The sequence below is a fragment of the Xenopus laevis genome, chromosome 2S (genome assembly GCF_017654675.1).
Source record: "Xenopus laevis strain J_2021 chromosome 2S, Xenopus_laevis_v10.1, whole genome shotgun sequence".
Classification (NCBI taxonomy): domain Eukaryota; kingdom Metazoa; phylum Chordata; class Amphibia; order Anura; family Pipidae; genus Xenopus; species Xenopus laevis.
This window is the reverse complement of record NC_054374.1, coordinates 632690-646554: the sequence shown is the minus strand read 5'-3', so window position 1 is coordinate 646554 and position 13865 is coordinate 632690. Positions and strand designations below refer to the sequence as shown.

The 13865-nt window shown below is 33.5% G+C and overlaps 1 protein-coding gene across 1 annotated transcript in view; it reads right to left on the bottom strand.

Annotated features, from left to right (window-relative positions):
- The window catches only part of il1rapl1.S (interleukin 1 receptor accessory protein like 1 S homeolog), a 707139-nt gene that overhangs the window by 137643 nt on the left and 555631 nt on the right, over positions 1-13865 (bottom strand). The window contains exon 6 of the mRNA XM_041583301.1: positions 9697-9771. Within this exon, the coding sequence (XP_041439235.1) occupies positions 9697-9771 (75 nt within the window). The remainder of the gene's footprint in view (positions 1-9696; positions 9772-13865) is intronic.

Genomic DNA, 13865 nt, shown 5'->3' with positions numbered 1-13865 from the left:
TGTTGGTGATCCACAAATTCAAACATTATTCAAGGTCTGATCTCAGGGCAGAGGTTATTTTTCAAAGCCCTGACTATGCACATTTCCCATTGACATGTCATGTACTTTGTTCTGCTGTGCATATCTGCTGAATACAAAAATCAGGTTATGATAAGATCATACTTAAATTCGTTATATTATCTTTTATTAATTCTGTTATTTGTTTGAACACATATATGTTAAAAATATGAACAAATTCACAGAACACTGTAAATAATGAATTAAAATGTCTTTCTTTTTTGGAAACCTTTGCAAGAAGGTATCTTACTAGCATCCTAGTAGTCTTTTCTTGCAAATCCATGGATGCCCATCTGTATGCATGCACTATGAATTGACATTGGCATGGCATCTATGTTGATGCGAGAATGATTTCTTTAGACTATGTAATCTTTTATTATCTAGGCAGCATCTGTGTATGGGCCATTTATTCACATCTCCCCTTAGCTCTCCTTGGTTATGAGTTCCAAGCTATGATCCCAATCATAGCAAAATTTGAAGATATAACTTTAATTCAGTTTTCAGTATGTTACATAGTTAAATTGGGTTGAAAAAAAGACAAAGTCCATCAAGTTCAACCCCTCCAAATGAAAACCCAGCATCCATACACACACCCCTCCCTACTTTTAATTAAATTCTATATACCCATACCTATACTAACTATAGAGTTTAGTATCACAATAGCCTTTGTATTATGTCTGTCCAAGAAATCATCCAAGTCCCTCTTATAGTCATTAACTGAATCATCACCCGGCAGTGCATTCCCCAACCTCACTGTCCTCACTGTGATGAACCCCCTACTCTGTTCCTTTAAATGAAACTTCTTTTCCTCTAGTCTGAAGGGGAGGCCTCTGGTACGTGATTCTCTTTATGGGTAAAAAGGTCCCCTGCTATTTGTCTATAATGTCCTCTAATGTACTTGTAAAGTCTAATCATGTCCCCTCACAAGCGCCTTTTTTCCAGAGAAAACAACCCCAACCTTGTCAGTCTCCCCTCATAATTTAACTCTTCCCTCCCTCTAACCAGTTTAGTTGCACTTAGTCTCTGCACTCTCTCCAGCTCATTTATATATTTATATATGTGCCCTAACAGTAAGCATTTCTGTTCTAAGGAATTATCTGTTGAACTAGCTTTCTGAAAATAGTCTCCTTAATAAGTGTATTAACAGTTTGATGACATTTTAAATGTGTATTCTGAGGTAAAAATTGTTATACAGCAGTAAGAATAATATATATTTAAATATTTTAAATTTAAACCAAACTTCTGACTTTTCAGGCAACTTTTCAGGCAACTTTTTGTGGGTAATACAATGATCATATAATTTGGTGACAGATTCTCTTTGCAATGCAATATATGGGCACGTTGTTTATGCTTATTATTTTTCCTAAGAAATAATAAGTATAAAGGAATACAGAGAAAAGGCAAGTGAATAGATGAATCACCACTTCTGTGATTTTTCAGTGGTAAACTGCTTTATACTGAAACATAAGAGACTGGTACCTGAATAAAATATATATTCGCTTTCTTATCTAGACATTCTGGTGGGAATGTGGAAATGTACATAGCTGGGCTTTTCTTTTAACATTTCTTTAAGAAAATGATAGGAAAACAACAGCACAATGATGACAAAACCAACATAATTTGCAGGCTTTAATTAGGTGTGGAGCTGGGTGCAAAGTGGACACAACCCACCATGTTTGTAGTTTGCCTTATACTTAGAGCCCTAGGAGCAGGTCTTTGAACTCTATAATAGACAGAATGTGGAAGTAGTTGATAAAAGACAAAAAAAGAAGATTGTGAGATAGAAGAAACAGAGTGAGTTTAGGAAGAAGGTTGTTGAACTCAGGAGACATGGGAGACATGCAGCTTTACAGAAACGCGAGTAAGAGATTGATGAAAGAAGGCAAGACATCAAAGAACATGAAATTGACAACAGTGTCATTGTATAGAAAACCCTGCACGTGTAGCAGTGACAGAGTTTCCAAGAGGTAAGGTGGTACGGTGAGATGGATGCAAATATTAAAACTGCTTTACTGTAATATGATAGAAGAGATGCTTCAGAAGACATGAACAAGAGAGGCATATAAACAGATAAGGGCATAATAAAAAAACATCTTGGTAAATAGATACCAAGGTACAACACTAAATTACAAACCTGAACTACAAACCAGTGACAAAATTCATATGCATAATAGTATTTTGATGACAATGTTACATCCAATAAAGATGAGCTAAAGTTGGTCAACATCACTTTAACCTAAACTTAAGGGGGTTATTTATTTTATAAGTCCGAATTTATCTCAATATTCTCTGCTACAAATTCCAGTCAAATCCGCTCTGGTTTTTTACGCTTATTTATCATTACATTTTTCCAGAAATTTGCTTTGCGGTAAAAAAATCAGATTTTCACAAACTTTTCTGACTTTTTCATCTGATTTCCATGATTTTCGAGTTTTTCTCGTAATTTTCATCCGAAAACTCAGAAAACTCTGAAACCCAGCGCACATCAAAAAATCATTGGGACTTCTCCCATTGACTTATTTGACACCTCGACAGGTCTGAGATGCTGGATTTTCAGATTCAAACTTTTCCATTCTTTGGGTTTAATAAATTCTGAAAAATTCATGATTTTTGCATTCGTAGTTTAGTATATAAACCCCCAAGATCTAACTTATGCTCATTGACTTTACTCAGTACTCAGAGACATAGAGAAGGGTCAGGCAATATATGATTGACACCTAAAACTTTTAAATTAGTTTATAAAAGGTATGGACATTTTTAAGAAAAAAATCATTTAGGTTTCATGTTTAATTTGGAAAGGACTTTCATTATACAGCGTTTTATGTGTGGGTGACAGGCACGCTTTATGCCTATAATGCCTAATAACTATATTATAGGCTTAGAGGTATTTGAGTTTTTTCACAATTGTATTCAATCAAGTTTTTTACATTCAGATATTTTCATAAATAAGCAAAAAATAAGCGAACATTTGTGTTTTTTTTAAATTGCAAGTTTATTCAAAGTAGAAACAAATTCATGTTGCCTAAACAGCACACAGGCAGGATGTGAGCAACCCCTGCACTTCCCTTTATAAGGAGTAGTGATGGGCGAATTTGCGCCTTTTCGCTTCGCCGAACGGCGAGAAATTCGCAAAGCGTCGCTGGCATCTCGTTTTTGACACCGGCGCCTGGTTTTGACGCCGGCGTCCTTTTTTTCCGAAATTTTTTTTTTGACACCGGCGAATTTTTGCCGCAAATTTTCGCAGGCGTTTTGCGAATTTATTCGCTGGCGCCGAATCGCGCAAATTAAGCTATCAATTCTTAACTTCAGTTTTGTTGAAATCACCAACAGCAATTTGAGAATGAGAATTACAATACCTTACCATAATATTTAGTGGAATGTGTATAATATGTTCCAACCATCAGGACAGCTAGATGGCATCTGTCAAACCCACTGCACTCTCTATTTTTATATCCGCTACACCAAAAGGTACACTTTTGCAGTAAGAAGTAGTTTGTGGAGAGAGCAATAGGGAGATCATTGGAGGGGACCTGGATTTAGAGTATGGGTTTTGTTTTCATTTAAGATATTCTATTGTTTTGTTAATGAATTCCCCCAGCCTAATTTCTTTTTTCTGCTGTCAATGAAAGTAGGTATAATTTATTGTAGCAACGACATAAGAAATTACTTTATTATATTATTATATCATACTTACATTATACTTTCTATCCATTGAAAACAAATATTACACCTAGAAGTGTAATAAACTTTATAAACATCTAACTGAGTTTGGATGAATTATTCCTCTGACAAAGGAAAATACATTGGGCATTAGCCTTTTTACATAAGACATTGAGTTTTTGTAAAACTGTGCTGAAAGAAGAAAGGCTGTTGGACAAGTTTTTAAAAGAGCATTAAAAAAAAACGAAGTTGGAAAGTTTGCAACAACTTGAAAATGTATCAGAGTTGAAAGGTTTAGAAGCACCGTGAAATGCTAACAGGCTCTGTGGCCTACATTGATCAAACCACGTGGATTTTTTCTTTCAAATAAATCTTCCTGCTCTTGAATGAAAGCCAAAAATAGCTCAAAACTAGGATTCTCAGAAGACCAAAACTCGAAACATGACTGAATTTATCACATGCTGGTTTTATTCCTATAAATCTGTCAAAACAATGGAGGCTTCCATATATAGTAAATATAAGGGTTGGCAAAAAGAAGCCGATTTAACATCATATACAACAATCTGTATGAAAGTGCCATCTTGACATTAATATCAGACAAGCAATACATTTAACTAAGAAAGCTTATATGCTTTTAGTCTCCAAGGAGATATCCAAGTAGACAGTGATGGAAAAAAACGTAGAGGTTGATCTCGCTGTCTAATCCACTAATGACTAAAGATTTATAATAGTCTTTAAAAGTAACTGAATATTTCAAAGCTGTGTGAGACCATTATATGATTCAGTTTGCAGATTTCCCTGACAAAATCACAATTTACTGATACAGTATGTTTGGATGATGCAAAGAAATACACTGTAGTTTTTATGTAAATTTTATATATACTCAAAAGAAAACTGATTGAGTGTGAGAAATATTTGCTTTGTTGTTTGTGTGACCAGTTTATCTGCTTCCTCGTGTGTCATTAGACATCTGCTGCTCCCTTTGTCATCAAACATCAATCAATAGGGAAACTCCCAAAAGAAATTTTCATAACATGCCAAGGAATACTCCATACTATTGCTAACAAGATAAACAGAAGATTGTTATACACGAATACAGGTATGGGATACCTTATCCGGAAGCCTGTGACCCAAAGATTTCTGAATTTTGGGAAGGCTATTTTCAACAGAGCCCATTTAAAGTATTTTTTCTTTTTCTCTGTAATAATAAAACAGGACATTGTACTTGATGGTAACTAAGCTGAATAAATCCATAATAATGGATTTATTGGAAATATTGGGTTTATGTTAAAAGCCCCTATAACCCTAACACTATTTAGGTTGTGTTTAAATACCTTTTCAGCAGAGTTAAGGTATGGTGATACGAAATATAGAAACATCCCTTATCTGGAAACGCCAAGAATTTTGGATATTATACCTGTATTTTTGGGACTGCAGATAAATATTCCAATGGGCAATCAGAGATCTCACCCTATATGTCATTCAAATCTTCACCTCTGAAAATGTTTCCATTAACATATTGGTTCATTTTCATAATGTGGGTCCTAGTTTATGACATATTTTACAAATGCATGATAAATTCCTCTTAGTGAATGAGTTAATGATTAGATTGCACCATCTAAGGGAGAAAATAAAATATTAATGCATAGCTTTTCTCTTTTAAAATTTGCCAAACTTAAAGTACTAAATAGTAAGTTTACAGCAATCAAAAGCAGTTACTTTAGCTGCAGTCCTTTATTGGGTGAATCCCCAGCTAAGTCCTTTTATCAAGTGATAAGTGACAATTTTTGATCTGGTTCTGGCTGCAGATATGTAGCAGCAGACCCCTGGTCACAAATGCTACTTATATGAGTATTAAGAGGAATATTGATGCACCCCTAAGTGCTCTTGCACTTGCCCCCAGTAGTGTTGTAAACGGAACCCTTAAGTGACTTGTCCCACTCTTCAAGGAGTTAGTGGAAGATTTATATCAAGCTCTCTAGTATGAGACGGGGTGTCAGAGGCAGGCCACTTAACCTATAGTAAAGTTGCTTCTAAAGGAAATTCTATTTTAAAAACAAAGGAACCAAAATTTTAAAAATAAAGCACAAAAAAAACCACTCAGTTGGGTGGATAGGCTGCATCGTAGGCATCCATAAGGAATACATAGCTGCTTCTGTAATCAACAGCTGAAGAAAAATGTAGAAACTGACTTGTATATAAGTGAAACTGCATCCAATTTGTATTTTTTTATGTTAGTCTTAAGAAGAGACAACAATTCACATGGCACTGCAACTGAAGACTAGAGAAACTTCATAGAAGCAGCTATTAAGGACTTTAAGCATCCAGAGAAGCTGTCAGCAATTCTTTGTGGCTAACTGAGCAAGATGCTGTGTAATGCTGGTTCCCCTCTGAGTTCTTCTAGCGTCAACACTCACTCTATTATATGCCTTGTTCAGTCTGTCAGTGAATAGATCTGGGCTACTAAGCAATGCTAGTTACATTATAACTAGGTTTGTAGTTGAATCCAAATACTTTAAAAAGTATAAAGACCTCTCTCCCTCTTTTTTAAGCTCTTTTCATTGGAAAAAATATGCAATGTATCTGTTACATTTAAAAAAGGGAAATTAAAGGAAAATGTACTTTCATATAAATGTTCTTCCATGTATTTTCTGTTTCTTCTTCTCTTACATATATATAAGTGTGTGAGTGTGTGTGTGTGTGTGTATCATTTATAGACTACAATAAACACAACAAAATAAATAGTATTTTTATTTTATCTGTCTTAATTAATTAAACATTGTTTTTTTAATGTAAAAACATTATTTCTACACTGATGTCTGCAATTATTTGTTGTTGTTTTGTTGTCCCCCTCTGACGGCACCTGCTACCATTATACCAGTGTACTTATTCACAATGGAAATTTCAAAGAGGAAATTCAATTGATGGAAAGAGCTTGATCTAGAAGACATTTGGGCATGGTAATAGTTTTAATCACAACGGAACTATCCATGTATGCAAATTTTGCAATTGTACTAGCATTACTCAACCCTTGTTGAATGGAAGAAGAAAGTTTAAAGGTATGTTAATTGTTGCCTGTTAAAAACTTGATACATACTAAATACATGCCTGAAGAGACTAAAGATATAGTCCATTAATAATTAGATAGAAGTTTTAGAAATTTAGAAGGGATTTGCAGAAGTCATTGAGTGTGAAACTTAAAAAAAATTGCACAGGGAAAAGAAAAATATTCAAAAAAGACTTTCATAACTTCAATATCATCAATTCATTATCTAATAACAAAGGAAACACAATGCAGTTCGATTATGTTAGCTGAAAAAAAAATAGCAAGCAAGCTAACCAATACTAATGCTCCTTTATAAATGCTTCTTCCGTGCAAAAAGAAAGAAAAAAAAATTAACATCCATTTGTCAAATATGCTTCTAAAACCAACTTAATTGGAACAAACATTTGCGTATGTTCAGTGAGTTTAATTCTATTGTTCTTAAACTCTGAAGATTTCTCTTTCTACCAACTTTTATACAAAGAACATTGATTAAAAGTATTTTTTCTTTTGAATGTGTTTAATTTTTCAAGCAAAAGAGAGACTTCAGATGACCTCAGAGAGTGAAAAATACTATAATAGAATGCACTTTATCTTATTAATTAAATGTACACACATTCCTCTACTTAGGGTTCTGTATACTGTTTTCTATATACTTTATATTTTACAAAGTTCACCTTTCGTAATCTGCATATTGCAAATGAGCTGGAGTGATAGGGGCAGTGATAGGGCCACAGGTTAAAGCCCTTTTTGATACACATGCAAAACCCTAACCCCATAAGTAATAAAAGGCAATGGGGCTCATTTATAAACTTTGCGCTGGGCAGATTTGTTCTCACAGTGAATATATTTACCCTGCGCATGGCTATATTTATAAAGCTGAATAAGAGTGTGCAAAGAGAATTGCAATTTTTGTTTCACAGTGTGATTGTCTATAAGAGCTTTTTAAATATGTAAAAATCGCAAATTGCGAATATTTATGTGTACACTCTGCACCACAATTTTGGTGGTGGAGAAAATATTCACAAAACAGTTTCACAAATTGAGAATTTAAGTTACAGTCAATCATATTTTCACGTACAGCAACCTCGCACAGTGGGCGCACTCACAAACACCCGTCTGATTTGCGAAAATGTATTCACAATGTGAATGCGCAAAAAAACAGAAAAGACGGGCAAAGCAGTGGAATTTATTAGTGTTTAGGAAAAAGCATGGCCAATACAAGCATTTGCGAATAAATATGTGCTGTGCAAACTTTATAATTAACCCCCAATATGTTTGCTCGGGTACAATAACATGGTTGATTTTAATGGAATTGTTCAGCATAAAAATAAAAACAGGGTAAATAGACAGTCTGTGCAAAATAAAAAATGTATCTAATATTGTTAGTTAGGCAAAAATGTAATGTATAAAGGCTGGAGTGAGTGGATGTGTAACATAATAGCCAGAACACTACTTCCTGCTTTTCAGCTCTCTTGGGGGCAAATACCATTATCTTATCAGTTTGCCAGATCTAAGGTGGTGAAGAAAACTCGAAAGAGGTAACGTTTTGTAAAATTCACACTTTAGTGAATTTGTGGTGTAACGATCGTTCACCTGTGTGAAAATTCACCTGGTGAAAGGGCTAAAAAATTTGTTAACAATGTCCTCTGACGCTAGTGAATTGTCCTCTATGCCTGTTAGTAAATTGGTGATCTCCCTGCAGATTGCATTTCTGGTGAGTTTTCACCAGTGACAGCCACTTTGGCCTTTAGTAAGTCTGCCCCATAGAACTGTGATGTAATTTGCAATAAAGGAGAATTAAACCCTAAAAACAAAAATGGGTAGATATGCTTTACTATATACTGTATACTATACTTACTGCACCAGCCTATAGCTTATAAAGTGTTGTATATAGTGAATAAAGTACCCCCTATTGTAAAATATAAGGATATTATAAGTCATCAAGGAGTTCCATGACCATATAAATGCTTTTATACAGGTCATGGAACCCCGAGGTTACTTCTAATATCCTCATATTTTCCAACAAGGGGTCCTTTATTTATTATAATACACAAGTTTTAGTGAGCCATGTGACAAAAATGACATCACTATTCACCATTTATAACCGATGACATCACTAGTCACCATTCATAAGGATCTAATTTACAGGATATTCATGGCTTTTGTGTATTATATAGTTTTATACAGTATCAAATACGAGTAATGATGAGACCTTCAAAGATGTGCACTGAAATTTATCATCTTAGATTTATTTTAGGCACTGCCCATGCTCAGTCCCATGCTCAGTGTTGTCTGAGCAGCTGTTGAGATGCCAAGCACAAGGGTTGTTGCAAATCATCACAGAGAAAATTAGGTTTGCATGTTATAGATACATGGTAAAAAAGATTGGGAGTTACTGGGGACATATTTGGATTTTTAGAGCGTCCCTACTAAAGGTATGTGGTTGCTTTGAACTGAAATGAAATCTCAAAACATAATGTAAAGCATTATTAGTTCTCCTTTAAGGGACAATACTATCTTCTAAATTGTATTTAGAAGATAGCAGTGGAACATTCAAATGCACATTTTTTTAAATGTAAAATCTATATTGCATATAATAAAAAACATTAGAGCACTGGGCTTCCGGTTTTGCATTTCTTTAGATATATTCTTGTTAGGGAAGTTTTGCAAAACATTTTTGCAAAATTTTGCAAGAAAAGTTTCAATTCAAGCATATTGTAAACTCAATCTCTTCACAATTCAATAAATAATTTTTACACTGGATTTTTTTTAAATTAAACATTATAGATCTGAGTTGTGTTGTCGTTGTGTTTTTCTCTAGATTTGCCTCTATACAGCATTTTCAGATTATGTTATACATGTCAATTAACTCCATTCCACCATTTACAGACTTGACATACAGGTTCAATATAAGAGAATAATAGAGGACTTACCAATCTGTGCCTCTTGGATTGTCAGTTTGTTTTCCAATGGCTGTAGTAGCTTTGGTGGTTTATCTGTTAAAGGTGCTAAAAAAAAGGAATTCAGTTAACTAAATTCAACTTATAAAACCATAAAACATTTCCAAATACCTCACAATAATATGACAAAAAATATATAATTTGTATCCTGTGCAATGATACAATATATTCATTTTAAAGGGTAGTTCACAAACACCTTGGTTGAGTTAACCCTGGAGTTTTTTTTAAATTGGCCTCTATTCATTGTGTATAGTATATGTAGCATTCCTATTATGTCATCAGATGCACTGTATGTTATAAAGTCCTTCTGTTTATATATATATTTTTGAAATATTAATATATTAGAAGCCAAATAACAGTCCTTAGTAGCATGTAATAAGAATTCAGTTAGACAGTTAATAAGGATGATCTTCCTTTTGATCTACAGATTTCAAAGTCAACTTGTCTAGCAATGAACTATGCACTGTGTGTTATTATGCTAGTGGATAAGATATGTAACAGCATTTACTATACACTCTCCGTGGTGATTTACTAAAACTCAGATTTAAATTTTTTTCACAAATTGTGTGAATTTTCTGTAAAATATCAAGTTGTTTTTTTTTACATTTCTCTAAAACTCTAAAAATTCAAGATTACTTCAGTGTAAAACCCCTGAAATACTCTAATACAAAACTCCTCCAAGTAAAAGTAGTTCTATAGAAGTCAATGTGACACTAATTCTATTAAATATAAAATAAAACCAGTAGCACTCTGATAAAGAAAATTAAATCCATAATTTATTCAGCCCATTTTCATACAAATCAAGGGCCACCTTTCAGACTCCACTGAGCCCTTTATCAAGCTTTTATCAAACCTGAGCTACACTAATCCTATTGGACCTTTTTTCAACATTTAGACTTAGAGGTTTTTCCATTCTTTTCCACTAGTAAATGTCCAAAAAATTAATATTTTAGAGATTTCAGAGATTTCAGAGATTTTTATTTTTTAGTGCATTGTTCAGCATTTTTTTGGTCATACTTTTTATAATCAGACCTTTTAATAACTTTCATGGCATTAGTGGTTTTAGAGAAATAGAGTTTAATCGTGGTTTCAAAAAGCTTTACAATCACTAAAATGCAATTCTTAATGAATGAGCCTCAATATATTATTTGTTGTTTCAGAATCATAAATAAAATGTTGATCTTGAAGTGCTTATTACTACTGTGTGTCAGAAGATTTAAAGACTCTGTTGAATCAAGTCCATTTTATATAAATCTTATACAAATAAGATGAATCCTTAGAATGTAATGCCTATGGGGACATCTGGTGGCTAGAGATATATGTTCTGAATACTACAATATTCTCCTGGGAAGAACAGCTTTTCGATGTTCATTGTGTTTTTTCCAGTAACAGGAATAGAACACGTATATGTCCAAATGATGTCTTGATGATAACGTAAATAGCTTCCATATATAAAAAGGACTTTGTTTTATGCTTTCATATCTTGGTCGTGGAGGCTTATTTATTGAACGTTAGATTTTAGTGGTTTTAGAGGTTTTTGAAACTAAGACTAAACTCACAAACTCTTTATTGAATTTAGTAAAAGATCTGAATATAGAAAATAAGAATGAAAAAGGCACTGAATGATTGTCTAAAATAAGGTTACCTCAAAAACCTTTGAAAAATTTAAAAAAAAATCTGAAAAAGCTCTAAAAGTCCTAATTTATTTAAAGAGGTCCAATAAGATCAGTGCAGCTTTGATTGATTGTCATAGGACCTTGACAACTTTTACATGGCATTAAAGGTTTTCAAGCTTTTTATACTTAATACATTTAGAATTTTTATAACTTTTTATTAATTCTAGAAGACCACATATTTTTTGAGATTCGTGAAACATATCGCAATTAGTAAATGGGCCCTATACTATATCAAATACATTTTTCATGTCTAAAGAGCAGGAGCACACACATTGTTGTTTTTTAATAAATTACAAAAAAGCAGATCTTAGATACCAAGTTTTCCCCTTCGCATGATAGTAAACATGCTATAGACAGACTACAATGAAAGAGAAGGTGGATTTTGATCAATATGACAACATTTTATATAGTAATCAAAAATTCACTAAGTTGGAAGCAAGCTCATGCTTTCCAGTGATATTGATACTGTATTTTGAGCATTCTTATTGATAAATCACTGTGGGAATAATTACTGTTGATCATTATGGATTGTTCAGAATTGATTGTCCTGCAATGATCAGTAGTTAATATGGCCATTAGTATCCACATGCCTAACAACCAGAGACCTTGCATCTCTAATTAGAGAATATCAGACAGGAAAATAATTCCCTTCAAAATATGGGGGGAACCTATCACATCAATAATCTGCTCTATGAAAAATAGGTAAAGGAAATAATGAATGAATTGAATATTACCTAAATGTCCTTTGACCTGACTGAAATGTTTTATCTACAGAACAATATACAAAAGCTTTGTCTCATGGCCTGTGATAAGTTAAGATAAAGCTGTGCTGTCTGTGCATTTTGAAGATTATTAACAGAATATAGATAAAATAAAGACACTTTATTGTTGCATCATGTAATTAAAACCGTAGTCAACGATGGCTTGTGAACATCCTCATTTGTAACAGTAATTTGAAGGCTGATTTGGATTTGTTTTTCCAGTAAAGAGGATATATAAGCACAAACAGCTTGTAAACAGATTGTAAACGCCTATGTTTTGTGGCTTCCCAATCTGTCAAGATGTTTGCCTGAAGGTATATTTGCTTCTATTTACTATGTGACTTACTGCTGTTTGTTACAGTGATAATAAAAAAAACAAGTTTCTCCTATATAAACAAGTATTCTTAAATGAATCTATACTAAAGGGCATTACTCATTGCTCATAAAGAGTCAGTTTTTTAAATACAACTGTCATCGAAAACTCCAAAACAAAATGTATTATCACTCTTACAGCTTTACCACAAAGAACAAAATAACACAAAAAATTAAGAAGAATAGTTTTACCTACAAAACATACAGTACAGTAATTCAGATTGTTGTTTGCAGATTAGATGAACTAGAATTAGATAGTAAAAAGATGCTACCATTATTTACTGTTTTTCTTTTATACTTGTTCTAGTTATTTACTAAAATCCAAAATGTTCTCATTATTTTATTAAAACATATACACTCCCATCCACATTTTTACTTTATTTATAAATAACTTAACTCAAAAAATCTTGTGTGAGAAAAGACTTGATTAAATTGTGAAAAAATCAGAATCATCCCCTTTTTCAGATTGGACTCCTGAAAACACAAATTATTTCAGATTATCAACTGAAAACCACAAAATATTCTGATTATTGTATGAAACCCAGCACAGATCGTGATATTTTCCAGTTGTAAAAGGTATATGTGCCATTAATGTCTACATGACCTCGGCAAGTTTTGAGATGGAGTATTTTCTTTTTTATCAGATTTATAGCAGTCTCGTGGTATAACCTCTCTAAAATTGAAATTTTTCTCTTTCCTCCAACTAACACCAGTAACATCCCAGAAGTATCCATCATAGTTAACAATTTCACTATCACCCCCTCTCCCCAGGCCCGGTGCCTTGGGGTTATCCTATATTCTGCCCTGTCATTCACTCCTCATATCCACTCACTTATTAAATCATGTCACTTCCACCTAAGGAACATATCCAAAATACCATCATTTATCACCCAAGATGCTGCCAAAATTCTAGACTACTGTAACTCTCTTTTAATTGGCCTTCCCCTCCAGAGACTGTCACCTCTCCAGTCCATAATGAACACTGCTGCGAGGCTCATACACCTCAGCAACCACTCCTCCTCTGCCACTCCATTCTGTCAATCCCTGCACTGGCTTCCGTTACCTTTCAGAATTAAATTCAAATTAATGCTACTAACCTGGGAAGGCAGTTATTGAACTGAAATTGAGGTTACACTGGCACTGGGTAGTCATTTGTGTTTTGCTACATTTTTTTCAGCTTGCACATATACATCCTCATTGGACATGTAAGGTAGAATTAAAGGCAATGTTAGCTTCCAACTTATCTATTGCTGAGAAAGGAGATTTTATTATGTGTTCTCCTGAACAAAAATAGTACAAATACTGCAGATTTATAGTAAAATATTATTCCTGC